This window comes from Borostomias antarcticus, assembly GCF_949987555.1.
Source record: "Borostomias antarcticus genome assembly, chromosome: 4".
In the NCBI taxonomy this organism is placed as follows: domain Eukaryota; kingdom Metazoa; phylum Chordata; class Actinopteri; order Stomiiformes; family Stomiidae; genus Borostomias; species Borostomias antarcticus.
Window position 1 is genome coordinate 21174009 of NC_140237.1, and position 15421 is coordinate 21189429.

At 45.4% G+C, this 15421-nt stretch overlaps 1 protein-coding gene across 1 annotated transcript; it reads left to right on the forward strand.

Annotated features, from left to right (window-relative positions):
- Window positions 1-448: 448 nt before the first annotated feature.
- Window positions 449-14674, forward strand: slc6a5 (solute carrier family 6 member 5; the record flags this gene model as incomplete). Its single annotated transcript, XM_084437375.1, has 16 exons — window positions 449-454; window positions 1158-1649; window positions 2772-2919; window positions 3513-3644; window positions 3833-4006; window positions 5344-5494; window positions 5954-6086; window positions 6544-6678; window positions 7369-7472; window positions 7744-7868; window positions 8191-8303; window positions 9895-10026; window positions 11518-11617; window positions 12082-12182; window positions 13764-13931; window positions 14522-14674. 16 exons carry the CDS (start codon window positions 449-451, stop codon window positions 14672-14674), a joined length of 2367 nt encoding a protein of 788 aa, XP_084293501.1.
- Window positions 14675-15421: the final 747 nt, after the last annotated feature.

A 15421-nucleotide genomic window follows, 5' to 3' on the forward strand; every position in this document is an offset into this window, starting at 1 on the left:
GCTGTCCATGGTGCTGAAATGCATCTGCAGCGCTGCTCTACACACGAAAACTTTTTTCCGTTCCTATATCATGCATATGGATCCATTCTATCGTTATTTGTTCTCTTGGTGCATTTAGTTTGATTGGAATGCTACGTAGTATGTTCCCCCCGATATTTTTCATACTTTTCATACATTTTCGTATGGAACTATGGGAACATTTAAAAAAAAAATCGTTTTCAATTTACGAGATAATTTGAATGCTATTTCCTTCATAGGCTATAATGGAATCGTCTACACCATAGATAATAACCTAGGCTTCCTTCTCCCTGTCCTCTTCGGGTTATGTTGTGTTTTTCTATTCAGAATCTTACGGTGTTGTTTTACTTGGCTCGCCCCTCTTCTGCAAAGCAAAATTCGGAGAGAAACTAGGCTATTGATAATTCTGTTCGCAGTCGTCAGTGTTGTAATGCAGGTGATCCTGCGTGCCTGTCGGGGAGAGGCGAGCTGCAGAGCGAGAGCCCGGCAGCTTCTCTATTGCCCATAAAATCAGTGGATGTGTGGGGCTGAATGACATGTGGGAAATGGGGCGTAAAATTAAAGCTTCTCGCAGTAACGGCAACCGGGAGAAGCAAACCCCCGCAGACCGTGATCTGAAACCCAGAGCAGCGAAGCCAAAACATGCGACAAAGGGCTTTTAAAACGCCGCAGAAACAGCCTCCGATGTATATGTAGGATCTGTTTAGAATGTTAGGACATGTTTAGAATGTATTAGGCCCAATGCACGAGCATAGCTACAATAGTAACGTTAGTATTATTATCTTATTGTTTATACTAGAATAGCCTTAGAACTGTTTTAGGGCAGTTGTGTTTTGGCTACTGAATTGAATGGTCACCGCCAGTCACCGTGAGGAAAATAAATGAATGAACTTTTCTTTTATACACGCGATCGTGTCTAATCCTTACGAGTCTAACATATACCTTCGTTTTAGTGCACGGTGATTAGTTTGTAAGATGGACGCTAAACGAGTTTGGCTAGGCTATCGCTATTTTAATCACAAAAGCATACGATAATTCATTCGTCTCTATAAGACGTTTAGATTAGGCTAATTGTACCTTCTTGGTGTTGCTCCCGTGGGATTTACTGTGCTAAACATTTTTTAATTCCATTGTTCTAGGATTTATCCGACCAGAGAGAGATGTCCAAGCAGCCTACCGGCCTTAACCCGTCGCAGCAACCCGAGGGTGCGGCGGGACTTAAAGAAAACAAACCGGAAAATGTCCCAAGCCAGCCGGCCGCTCCTCACACGCACCCGGCCCCGCAGCCACCTCAATCCAACGAGAGCAAAACTTTTTGTCCCTCGGAAAATAAACCGGGAGAACCGGAAACCAATAAGGTCTATGGGACGTTTAAAAATGCCGCTCCGGCCGTGCCTGGATCCGTGGCTGCCAACTCGGCCTCCCGAAAGGATTCCACCGGCTCGGCAGCGGCCCAGACAGGGGGCTCTGCGGCCGTTCAGGGCCGGGGGATGTCTGTCCAATACGGGGACCCGCTTAGGGCCAGCGTGGAGCAAAACAACGCCTCGGGCAACTGGACGACCATGAGCCAGACCACCATCATACTGGGCACAGATGGCAACACGTCTGTTCAGCCCGCTGCAGTGACGGGGGTAAGTGGGCTCAAATGAATTGTTTCAATACATTGACAAAATAATGTTAGATGGTCCAGGTCAGGAAAGCGAGAGGGACGTGACGACCAAGCAGTTTTGGGTGGGATTGGGGAACATGGCCTGTAGTCTTTATCACGGTAGAGGTGAGGCGGATCTTGTGCTTTCACCGATAAGGGGTGACACGCTGCGGGAGGGCTGTAATTAAGATCACGGGAGGCCTGCTACTGCACTGTGCCTGGCTTGGAGACTCGTGTTGGGTGATGTGAGAGAATGGGCTATAATAATAGAATGTGATTATCGAGGTTTGTGATTGTCTTCGAATAATGGAATACTGATGTGCGTCAGGCTGTCACTGATATGATAAAACAAGATTTAAAAGGTTGTTTAAAAATGGCACTAAGGGAAAACTGGACAAAAATGGGATAGGCAAATCAGAGATCCATAACACCATAAGCTTACCATAACAACTGGATGTTCTAGGAAAGGAGAGCCTGGATGATAAAACGGTTATCTTTATTAGACAGACTATAGCCTATGTTAGTGATATAGTCACGTGCTGAATGATTGGTAGCCTTTCATTACAAATACTGTATTTCGTAGGCCGTGTAGTTGTCCTCCCTGCACTGCGCCGTGCTCTGTTTAGGTATAGCCCAAAACCCCGCATCATGCTCTCTCGGGATTGGTTGTTGATGTTCATGACAGCGCTCCGTAATGTGTTACATAAGGTTGCGGTTTCTGCCCATTGTTCCAATCCCCGCGAGGGCATTCCTCTCCCTCCCAGGCGCGCGCCTGCACTGTCTGTTCCATTGATAACGTGGTCCTCGTCCCCCTCTTTTTGGGCGCACAATCAGGAACATGTAATTAACTGTGGGTATGAATACGAATTACTTCCACCTAGTTCTGAATTTACCCACGTCAATCGTGAGAGTAGTTTTGTATTGGGTGTTTTTTGTGACAGAGTTGCACCTTGTGCTCCCAGCTTTAGCTTGTTCTCAGTTAATGTTTTTGTGCGTAATTAGCTTATGCGTAATTGGGTATAACGAATAAAACGAAACCTATCTTCTAGGGTCAGACGCAGAGGGATCATGATTTCAATGACAATAATCCCACTTATGTTCTCAGGATGACGACGATGATGAGGAGGGAGATGAGAATAAGGCCAGGGGGAACTGGACAAATAAAATGGACTTCATACTCTCCATGGTTGGATATGCCGTGGGACTGGGAAATGTATGGAGGTTCCCATATCTAGCCTTTCAAAACGGCGGAGGTAAGAATATATCACAGAACAGGTGCGAACAAACTAAATGCCAAAAAAGATAAATCAAGCACAAACATCTCATTCACTTTGAATAACGAATATAACAAAGCATCATTTACAATTAATGGCACAAGAACTCTTGAGTTATTTAGCCGTTATTATTCGACATGTCACAATTCTTGTGGAGGTTTTAAATGTTAAAGGAGATAAACACATTTTTCGTTTTCTTGAAACACAAGTAGGCCCAACAGCAGTGTAGCCTACATTTTGAGGGGTAGGCCACTGTTGTACATTGTAAATTATAATTATTAATTAATATTATTACCTGTAGTACTATCTTATTATTTCCATTCATAAATAGTCAGTTGAATCTGAAAATATAAGTAACACATTGTAGCCCACAGGCTGACATTTTTGTCTTTTCGTTTTTGTGGTTTTAAAACAACAATAAATGAATGCACGATTTTTTTTCTCTTGGAGCTGCATGGCCTTCACACTCATCTGTGAACTTTAATCCCGGTTTTTAGAAGTGGGATATGTTCTCTTTTTTACCTGTGGCCTACATGTGTGCTAGTTTGAAATGCTGTCCCATTTCCTCGTAGGTGCTTTTTTGATACCTTACCTGATAATGTTGGGACTCGCCGGGATCCCAATATTTTTATTGGAAGTTTCCCTTGGCCAGTTTGCCAGCCAGGGCCCCGTGTCAGTATGGAAAGCCATCCCTGCCCTGCAAGGTAAACTGCGATCACTCAGTCTGCGCTCTTATGCATGGGCCCTTAAGTTAATGTCTTCTTCACTATATCAGAGTAAGACATAACGCTACTGAGAACATGCAACTTATACATCTTATCATGACTTTTGATCAAGCTCCTCTTCCTGCTTAAGAGTAATTTATATATTTCGTCTCATTTATTTATTTTAGGTTGCGGGATTGCCATGTTGATAATATCTGTCTTGATAGCCATATACTATAATATTATAATGTGCTGGACACTATACTACCTGTTCGCTTCGTTGAAGGGCTCACTACCATGGGCTAACTGTAGGAATGAGTGGAACACGATGGACTGTAAGGACAAAGACATGCTCCTCTTAGGTAAGACTACAATCTCTCTCTCTCTCTCTCTCTCAGTCACTCTCTCTCTCTCTCAGTCACTCTCTCTCTCTCTCTCTCTCTCTCTCTCTCTCTCTCACACACACACACACACACACACACACACACACACACACACACACACACACACACACACACACACACACACACACACACACACACACACACACACACCAAGCACCGATGCGCAATGCGCAACGCGTACCTTAACTGAAGTGAAGACTGCCATAATGAATTGTGACCTGGTACTATCTATGCGGTGTAGGCTATCTGCATGATCATTTTACTATGAAATGATCTCTTTCCATCCATAGATTCATTGCAATACGTTTATATTAGCTTATTGCTTTGGTATTATTATTGGCCAAAATTAGGCTACTTATTCTATAGGCTATATGAGAGATAAAACATGGTCATACCTGTATATTTTTCTGTCTGAATGCCACCAGAGGTAAATATAAACTGTCACTACAACAACGGGTTTCGATTGATGCGATAAGCTGGATGTAAGATGCCCCCGGTGTCATATTGGCAAATTGATTTTTTACCTGAAATTGACTAGGCTAAAATGAGTAAAAAGGAATGGGGAGAAACATCTCTTTTGACGAAGACAAATGATGCAGTAGAAATATGGCAAATGTAGGCCTAACACCTAATTGTTTTGAAAAAATATCGAAATTTGATCAGAAAATAAAGAATATTTGCTTTTTGCATTTGTGTGGATTCAGCACAAAAACTGCTTGCTTGACAAATTTACTGTATGGTGTTGCTGCAGTGCCGCAGTGTGCGCCAGATCGCCCTCCGCTGGTTAACCCGAGTATTAGACACATCTACTCCTCTGCATCCTTGGCTAAAATTGATGCAAAAAAACCCCCGCAAATGCCGAAAAATATGTTATTTCTGTCTTAATGCCTTATGATGCTTATATACAATTATACTAATACAATAATGGGATTTCTTATTGTAAGTATTTGTAGCCTAATTTTCTTTTTGGTAAGCATATGCTTGAAAACTTGACCCCAGAGAAAGATATCCCATACTAATTAACTCTATGCGGAAATAATTTAGCATCATTGTTGAATTATGCTTTCATGACAATACTTTTCAGAAAAATAAGGTAATCAGGTTGATGAAGCCGGTATTCATTCTACAATAGATTTGATTATAGATTCATGTCATACACACAATACTGTGTATTGGCTCACTGTGAGAAGTCTAGTATGTGTGTCATGTACAGTATGTGTATGCATCTATCTGTACCTCTGTGTGCTTTGCGTGTGTCTGTCTGTTTGACCTATGTTGGTTTCTGGTTGTGACAGACACGTGTATCCTTCGGGATAGAAACATGACGTCTATAAAGAACTCCACGTTCTGTCTGTCTGCTAACACCATGGGAAACCTGTCTAAACTGGTTAACATGACTGTAGATTTAAACAAGACCTATGTCAGCCCCAGTGAAGAATACTTCAAGTGAGTACTCTCCGAACACTCTGTGCATGTGTCCATTTGATTGATTGATTGATTGATTGATTCTATTTATGGATATTGCAGACATTGAATCCAAGGGATAACATGTAAAAGTGTAAACACTCGTAGTAGGACAGACAGTAACACATAAGTTAAAATCCTCTAAAACAATGATTAAAAACCTTCAAGGACAACCATAATGTAAAAAACAACAGTCAAGAAAATGGTTGAAAATAATTTCTTCCAGTAGCCTACATGTTTTCTGTTGTTACTGCTTGATGATCCCCCATGCACCTTGATTTCATTTCTCATAATGCGTCTACCCGCTAGTGCATAGACCACATACACTCTGAGAAGAAATAAAGGGGACTTTGTTCATTGCAGTCAATTGAGGTTGTTCCTGTTTTGTGTGTTTAGTCTGACATGCCACCAACCCTTGTCTCTCCACGCCTATCTCCGCAGGTACAATGTGTTGCACATCTCTAAGGGGATCGAGTTCCCAGGAGACCTGCGTTGGTCTCTGGCTGGCTGTTTGCTTCTGGCCTGGATCATCGTCTACCTCTCCCTGGCCAAAGGAATCAAGTCATCAGGGAAAGTAAGATAAATCTCTCTCAGCTCAGCTGCTGCTGGTGCCAGTGTTTCCATTCAGCCACTAGAGGGGAGACATGAGTCAAGGCTCTCTGATGCCGTGAGACTTGAAGTGTAACACTGTCCTCTAGTGGATATGTATTTGAAATGCAGTGTACAGTCACAAGCTCAGGACAGGTATCTGCTGTCTTCCTTCTCTCACTCTGCCCCTATTCTCTCCCTCTCCTTTCCTCCTCCTCCTTCTCCTCCTGTTCCTCCTCCACCCCTCCTCCTGCTCCTCCTCCTCGTCCCACTCCTCCTCCTTCTCCTCCTCCTCCTCCTTCTCCTCTTCTTCCTCCTCCTGCTCCTCCTGCTTCTCCTCATCTTCCCCCTCCTCCTGCTTCTCCCCCTTCTCCTCCTCCTCCTCCTCCTTCTGCTCCTCTTCCTCCTGCTCTCCTACCTCCACTTCCTCCTCCTCCTCCCAGGTGGTGTATTTCACAGCCACCTTCCCCTACGTGGTCCTGGTCATCCTGCTTTTCAGAGGGATCACCCTCCCAGGGGCCGGGGACGGCATCCTCTACTTCATCACACCCAAGTGGGAGAGACTTAACGATGCAAAGGTACAGCTCTCTTTCTCTCTCTCTCTCTCTCTCTCTCTCTCTCTCTCTCTCTCTCTCTCTCTCTCTGTCTCGACTTCTCCCTCTCTCCGACAGTTTCTCCATCTCTCTCAGTGTAACTATGAATATTTGATATTGATAGAGAGGAGCCATGTTCCGAGAGGAATAACGCGCTGCATCAATCAAAGGTTTAATTCAGAGGTTCAGATCTGGGACTGCACACGACACACTGTGACACAGCGTCCACACGGTCAGACAACTTAGTGGCCGAGCAAGCCCATATTTATAGTACTTTTGTAGGTCAGTACACCCTAAATTTAATGTTACACAAATGCTGTCCTTATACAGAGCCAGCCCTATACATAGAGGAGAACAGGTATTGTCTAACAGAGTAGTGACCTCTGACCATAAAAGACACAGGTCCTGGACGATAGAGAGCAGTTGGTGAGCAGGAGGTGATGGTCAGGATCAGGGCTGCTAGCCACTGCGCTAACAGTAGCCGAATGGTGGCATTTGAGCTTCTTCTGAGAGGCTCCTAACACGGTATTCAAATAGGGACCGGCATCTATTAGCGTATGCCTTCAGCACACTCATAGTCCCTGAAAAAACACACACATCATAACACTCTGCCGTGTCTCCCGCTCATCTGCCTGTGTATAACTGACCTTCCGTCTGCGTGTTTGCCGGCGCTAGGTGTGGAAGGATGCCGCCACCCAGATCTTCTTCTCTCTGTCAGCAGCCTGGGGCGGTCTCATCACTCTCTCCTCCTACAATAAGTTCCACAACAACTGCTACAGGTACGGTGCACTCAACCAACCGCTGTTCCCCGCTGTTCTTCAGCCCTTCCAATGTTTTATTCTCATTTTGTCTCACTAGAGGGAATTTTTTTTTTTTTTTTATTAAAAAATATAAAAACTACATTGAACGCTCAGATCAATATATGTGATATCTTTATACACGGTTGATGTCGTGCATCAAAACAATACTTGTGTTAGTTCTGTGCTTATATGCCATAAATCCATGATGTCCGATTCGTTCCTCACCAATGTCGTTCATCCCTCTTCTCAGAGACACCATCATAGTGACGTGTACCAACAGTGCTACCAGTATATTTGCTGGCTTTGTCATCTTCTCTGTCATTGGCTTCATGGCCCATGAGCTGAAGGTGCCTATAGAGAAGGTGGCAGATGAAGGTGAGCTACCGCACACTGACATCACCAGGTCACTGCCTGGCTGGACTCAGGACCCCTCACTGCTCCAATAGAATCGTAGAGGTGCATTTGTGAAGTATCTTATTTGTTATGTATCTGCCATTGTGTGTGCCTTTATGTGTGTGTTTGTATTTGTGTGTGTGTTTGTTTGTTTATTTGTGTGTGTGTGTACTGTATCTCTGTGTATGTGTGTCCTTGTGTGTGTGTCTGTATGTGTGTGTGTGTGTGTGTGTATGTATGTGTGTGTGAGTGTGTGTTAATGTGTATGTGTGTGTGCGCGTGCATGTGCGTGTGCGTGTCTCAGGTCCAGGCATAGCGTTCGTGGTGTACCCGGAGGCTCTGACCAGACTTCCTCTCTCGCCATTTTGGGCCATCATCTTCTTCCTCATGCTGCTGACTCTGGGTCTGGATACCATGGTAACCACACCACATTGCCTGTGTTTGTGTGCGCGCCTCTGTATATTTCATTTTCATTTCAAACCTTTATTCATACTCGCGAAGCACAAATCCAATGTACTGCAGTATACTTATTTAACAATTTCAATCTTTATATTATAGACGGAGATAGAGGGAGGGAGAGAGAGAGAGAGAGAGAGAGAGAGAGAGAGAGAGAGAGAGAGAGAGAGGAGGGATACAAAGAGAGACTATTCGCCCAGCCTGCGGGGTGTGAGAGCTCTAATTGGTGGGTTTGCCAGTTCATTTGGCTCCACCGGCGTCTTGAGGTTGTGCTGTGCCCGGTCGCCTTCTCGCTGGTCGCCATGGAAATGAGAGGTTTGGTGTCCGCTGAGCTTCTGATTCCCCCTCCCTGTGCTAACTGTCCAATTAAAATATATATGGCCGCAAATAACTCCACTCCACTTCTGATTGTTGATTGTTTATGTAAGATATTTTGATACGAGTGGTGCCAGTAGTTGAAGACATATCAAATCAAACTTTATTTGTATAGCGCATTTCATACACAGAGGCAACACAATGCACTTTACAGAGAGCAATGCGGGGGTGGGCATAGGTCCTACTGAACCCCTACATATTCCAGAGGAAAGCAAAAAAACAGTTTCCCCCGGGGGCCAGAAAAGTGAGCTGTAAAAAGTCTTCCCTGACCTCTCTCAAAGCTAAGCTATCTCTCCATTTTGACTTTTACCTGGTGTCGCTTACAACGAACCAACCCAGAGACTCTGTTTAAAGTCCAGGTGAAACCAATTTGGGATGTAAAGTCAGCCTCTTCCTGTTTGTGACGTCCCTCCCCCCGGTGAGCAGAAGGGCTCTGTCTGGAGTCAGGAGAGCTCTGTAAACAGTGAACGATGATGTTGGTTTGCCTTGGCAGCTGTGGCTCGGGGTGTCTGGGTAGGGACGTGTGTGTGTGTGTGTGTGTGTGTGTGTGTGTGTGTGCGTGTGTGCGCGCGCGTGTGTGTGTATGTGTGTGTGTGGGGGGGGGGACTTAATCGTACACGGTGGCACTGACTCGCTGCACGTTAAGAGGTTTGGGATGTTGACAGGAAATTTGTTTTGGGAGCTCGGGAGGAGGTCATGTCAGCTAGCAGAAAGTGGCAGACAGCTCAGTGCCAATGGGGTCGTTTTTATAAGACACAGCACTCTCTCTTGCCTCGCTCAATCTGACTATTCATCCCCTCTTTCCTGTGAGTTCATCCCCTGGCCCCTCGGCCCCTCATGTCATCATCCAAAACTCCTTAATCTCTCATGCGTCAAATCCTCTCTCTCTCTCTCTCTCTCTCTCTCTCTCTCTCTCTCTCTCTCTCTCTCTCTCTCTCTCTCCCCCTTCTCCCTTGCTCACTCTCTTATCCTACCCCCCATCTGCAGACTTGCGGGATTTTAAAGACTCTCTCTTTGTTTTCTATTTTTTCGGACTGATTCATTAACTGCTTCCTGTTGTCTTTCCTCTGTCCTCCTCCTTTCTTTCTTGCCTTTCTTCACCGATCTCTCACATTTATCCTCTATCTCTCCTCTGTCCATCTCTCCGCTGTCCATCTCTTGTCTCTCTGCCCCCAAGTTTGCTACCATTGAGACCATCGTGACCTCAGTGTCTGATGAGTTCCCCAAGTACCTGAGGAAGCACAAGCCTATCTTCACCTTGATCTGCTGTGCCTGCTTCTTCATCCTGGGATTCCCTATGATCACAGAGGTACACGTGTGTGCACACACACACACACACACACACACACACACACACACACACACACACACATGCATGCCCCTGTCCATCACCTCTCCCGTTAGTCTTAGAAAAGGTGTTCTGTCATTTCTTGTCACATCCCCTGTGAGACCACAGGAGCCACACAGGCAGAGACAGATGTACCTCTGGCAGCCCAGATAGCTCTGTGTCTGTCTGGCACTCATGTGAATGGGCCCAGATATCTCCAGCTGCTCCCCCTGTATGTAGGACAGGTCCTCGCCTTCAGACGATCAGAGCACCAATCCAATCTGAATCACACAACTTCATTAAATTAATGCTGTAGGCAGCACACAGTACAGTGGGAAAATACCCGTACCCAGTTTGGCTAACGAGAACTGCCAGAAGTAGAACTTTCACATGTTAAAGGAGTAGTAAAGGGAAAAATCATGTTTAGCCCTGTTTTAAGGTTACTTATGATCATATACAATGGTTCAGATCAAAAAGTTGACAAAACTAGTACTTTTGAGAAAGTCTGATAATTGCTCTACCACCGTTTTGGTCATACAATGGATGTGAGTGGGCACCGTGAAAAATCATTCAAAAAACATGTTAAACTCTCAATTTCAAAGACAAGAAACTCACAGAGGTGTTAGTTGGCATTCTGATATATAATTCGCCATAAAGTAAGATTGTAGTTCATCTGGAAAGGCTTTTTTAAATATTTAGCATAGAACTATTTAGTCGCAGCACATACGTGTGTAAACTTCCACAAACTAGGCAGCCTAGCAACATAAACAATAACAATAGCTACCGTAAGTAGTTCCACTTCCTGAATCCCCTCTGCGGATTGATCTACACATCTACAACGGTCGCGTCAATACAAGTCAATGGATTTTATAAAATGATCAATAAAACCCTACTGGATTCATACTTTGCTGTGAATTTGATGTCAGAACACCAACGGACACCAATTACCCCCTCGGTGAGCTTCTTGTCTTTGAAATCGAGAGTTTAACATGTTTTTGAATGATTTTTCAAGGTGCCCACCCACATCCATTGTATGACCTAAACGGTGGTAGAGCAATTATCAAATTTCTCTCAGAAGTACTAGTTTTGTCAACGTTTTGATCTGAACCATTGTATATGATCATAAGTAACCTTAAAACAGGGCTAAACATGATTTTCCCCTTTACTACTCCTTTAAGGATGGTTGTACTGTATATCACTGTGAAGTCTCACCATGTTTATGTGTGTGTATGTGTGTGTGTGTGTGTGTGTGTCTGTGTGTGTGTCTGTATGTGTTTTTGTTTGTGTATGTATGTGTGCGTGCATGCATGTGTGTGTGCTTCTGTTTGTGTGTGTGTGTGTATGTTTGTTTCTTTGTGTGTGTGTTGTATGTATGTATGTTTGTGTATGTGCGTGTCTCTGTGAGTGTGTGCCTCTGTGTGTGTGTGTGTGTGTGTGTGTGCTTGTGTGTGTGCGCGCATGTGTGTGTGACAGAGTGGAATGTACATGCTCCAGCTGGTGGACACGTTTGCCGCCTCCTACTCTCTGGTCATCATCGCCATCTTTGAGCTGGTGGGCGTGTCCTATCTTTATGGTGAGTTTAATCCTGTAGGTTCCCCTTGTATGGTCAGAGAGATACGCATGATGCTCAGACACCCCCCCTAAAAACCATAATAGTGCACTTCTGCTCCTCACCACTAGATGTCTCTGTCACCATATCCGTGACCAGGTGAGCTGGGAGTTTGCTGAGGACAGAGCAGAGTGTATGGTGCACACCAGCAGCAACGGAGTTGCATTTGCATGACTGTGAATCAAGCATGTTTTTTTTTTGGTCAATGTGGATAGGAAAGATATGTTGACGCAGCTTGGCTACTCAGTTGATGACCCATTCCAGGCCTGTTGGAACTCTCAGAAAATCTGGGTCACTGTGTGTGTGACTGGTTCGCAATGGAGAGGAGTCATAACCCCCCCCCCCCCCTCTTCTCTCTCTCTCTCCCCCCTCGCTCTCTCCCCCCCCCCTCCAATCTCTCTCTTTCTCTCTCTCTCTCTCTTATTCAGGCCTGCAGAGGTTCTGTGAGGACATTGAAATGATGATTGGTTTCCAGCCAAACCGCTTCTGGAGGATTTGCTGGGCCTTTGTCACGCCAACCATTTTGACCGTATGTGCACACAACACACACACACACACACACACACACACACACACACACACACACACACACACACACACACACACACACACACCTAATGTGTTTGCCTTTTCTATAGTGCCTTTTCAAATTGAAGAACCCACATTGATTTGGAGGAGTAAGTGTTTGCTACAGGGCGGGCCCAAAGATAAAACATCTGGGGCGGCTGTGACTCAGGAGGTAGAGCGGGTCGTCCAAAGATCGTAGGGTCGGCGGTCGAATCCCACCTCCTGTCCACATGTCGAAGTGTCCTTGGGCAAGACACTGAACCCCAAATTGCTCCCAGTGAGCAGGCTAGCACCTTGCATGGCAACTGCTGCCATTTTTTTTTGTGAATGTATACGTGAATGGGAACCCATTTTAAAGTGTTTTGGATAATAGGGCTATGGAAGTGCCAATTAGCGTTGTAGATAGCAAACCTAAGTCCTAAATCTTAATAGGGCGTGGCACGGCGAGTGCAGTAAATCTAAAATGATTCATCATTCAAAAGAGATGGATAGATAGATAGATAGATAGATAGATACTGTAGATATATACTGTAGATAGATAGATAGATAGATAGATGGATGAGAGAGAGAGAGAGAGAGAGATAGATAGATAGATAGATAGATAGACAGATAGATATAGATGAGAGATAGATAGATAGATAGATAGATAGATAGATAGATGAGAGAGAGAGAGATAGATGAGAGAGAGATAGATAGATGGATAGAGAGATAGAGAGATAGAGAGATAGAGAGATAGATGGATGGATGAGATGTCTGACGTTATTAAACCTTGAAGGGAAATTCAATCATCATAGCAGCCAAATACATTAAAATGCAAATAACAAGTAGGCCTACATAAACATTCATATTCATATTCAAAGACACAATATACAATAGCAGTCCAGATATACTCAACACAGACACATGCAAGTGCTGTTGTTGAAATGTTAAAAAGCAAATGCAAGCTTATTCCACAACTGTTCAATGTCAGCAGGCCTGTTAAAGGCAGCTGTAAAGTCTAATAGCACCTGGGAGCGATGACCTCTTGTATCGCTCCTTTACACACCAGGGTTGAATTAATCTGTTGTCAAGGTGCTCTTTAGCATGGCTGACATGCTGTGTAGGGAATATAATGGTAGTGATGCTGACATTAACATGTGATAATGGTGGTCATGGTGACATGTTATAGTGATGGCAACACCCTGGCTGAGGTGACTATGAGGAATGACAGTCATGAGCACCTCATGCATCAGTTACCGCCCTACTGGCCAGCCCGCCCCTCTCAAGGGGGTGGGGGGGCAAATTCGACTGGGAACCTCAGCGATGCATCATGCATGTTTCATCTCTGTCCTCCCTCCTCCCTCTCCTGCTGGGGCGCTCTCTCCGCCTCTTTGTCTGGCTGTCTTCTCTCCCGCCCTCTCCTTTGCCTTCTCCTTTCACTTCCTCCTCTTCCTCTCTTCTCTTTTCCTCCTCCTACTTCTCTTCCTCTCCTTCTCCTCTCCCTCTACCCCTCCTCCTCCTCTCCCTCCTCCTCCTCCCTCTCCCCTCCTCCTCTTCTCCCCAGGGTATCCTGGGTCTGAGTCTGTACCAGTGGAAGGTCATGACCTATGAGGACTACACCTACCCTACCTGGTCCATGGTCATGGGCTGGCTCATGGTCATCTGCTCTGTCATCTGGATTCCCATCATGTTTGTCATCAAGATGTACCTGGCCCCCGGAGGTTTTGCTGAGGTACACACACACAAACACACACCCCGATATGCACATATGCCCACACATGCACACACACACACAGACACACACGCACACACACACACACACACACACACACACACACACACACACACACACACACACACACACACACACTGTCTTAAGAATCAATAGTCTGATAGCCTTCTCATTAGTGGGTAGAGGCAAGACACTGTGAGTATTAATCTGGGCGTATTTTGCTGGGAGTCTGGTGGGCGACGCTTAAACACCCTGATTAATGAGTGATGTCGGACCTTCAGTAGACACAGAGCGAGATTGCGGAGTGGCTCTGCTGTTCTCACCTCAGCTGGCCACACAGGATCTCTCACTTCATTTAACATATCTGATGAGATGTTGACACTCTATTAATCATCAAGTAGATCAGTAGTTCATTTAGCATATCTGATAATTGTTCATCAAATAGATCTGTAGTTCGGTTCTATTCTAGTTTGTTCTGCTCTGTTCTGTTCGGTTCTATTCTGTTGCATTCTGAGCTATGTGTGTGTGTGTTTGTGTTTGTTTGTGTGTGTGCGTGCGTGCGTGCGTGTATGTATGTGTGTCTGCTGCAGCGGTTGAAGCTGGTGTGCTCCCCTCAGCCAGACTGGGGCCCCTTCCTGATGAAGCACCGCGGCGAGCGCTACAAGAACATGATTGACCCCCTGGGGACCAACTCCCTGGGCCTCAAACTGCCCCCCAAGGACTTCCAGCTGGGCTCTCAGTAGCAGCCTCTGCCCGCGCTGATCCCACCCCCCCCCCGCTGTGACCCCCACTGCCAACATAGAGCTGGGAGTGTGAGACACAGCAAACTGGCCTCCGCCACCTCCTCCCTCTCTGCTTCCTGTGCTTCACCCCTTGATCTCGTTTTCTCTCCTCCCTAAAAATGGAGGAGAGAACGGCTGGCTATAAGCTCCCTCTCCTCCTCCACTCTTTCTCTCTCTCCACCCCTTCCCTCGTTCTCTCCCCTCAGTCGCCAGTAAGGAGTGTCGGTCCCGGTGGAAACCTGTCTCACCCTCTCCATCACTGCTTGGTGGAAGACCCCCCCCCCCACCCCAGCCCTCTTCCTGTGAATGGCATGTCACTTCCTCCTGCTCACACTCACTGATTATTCCAGAACCCTTACGGCAGAGTTTTTACAAGAGAAAAATAATGTCGTCAAATGACACAGTTCAGACTGTAGTCTGGCAGTATTAGTCTGCACATAGAGTACAGAGTATGAGTACAGAGTATGAGTACAGAGTATGAGTACAGAGTATGTAGATGTCCCACTGAGAGACTCGGATAATGAGCCCCTTGGTGCAAACAGCACGCTTGCTGAGGGAGAGAAAAACATTGGTATGCATCAAGCTCATCTATAAGGGACATGCTACGGTATATTCCATTTATATTCTAAAAAACATTGGCAATACCCGTAATATGAACTGCCTGGAAAAATGCAGTACGCACTGATTAAATGGTGGATTTCTAACAAG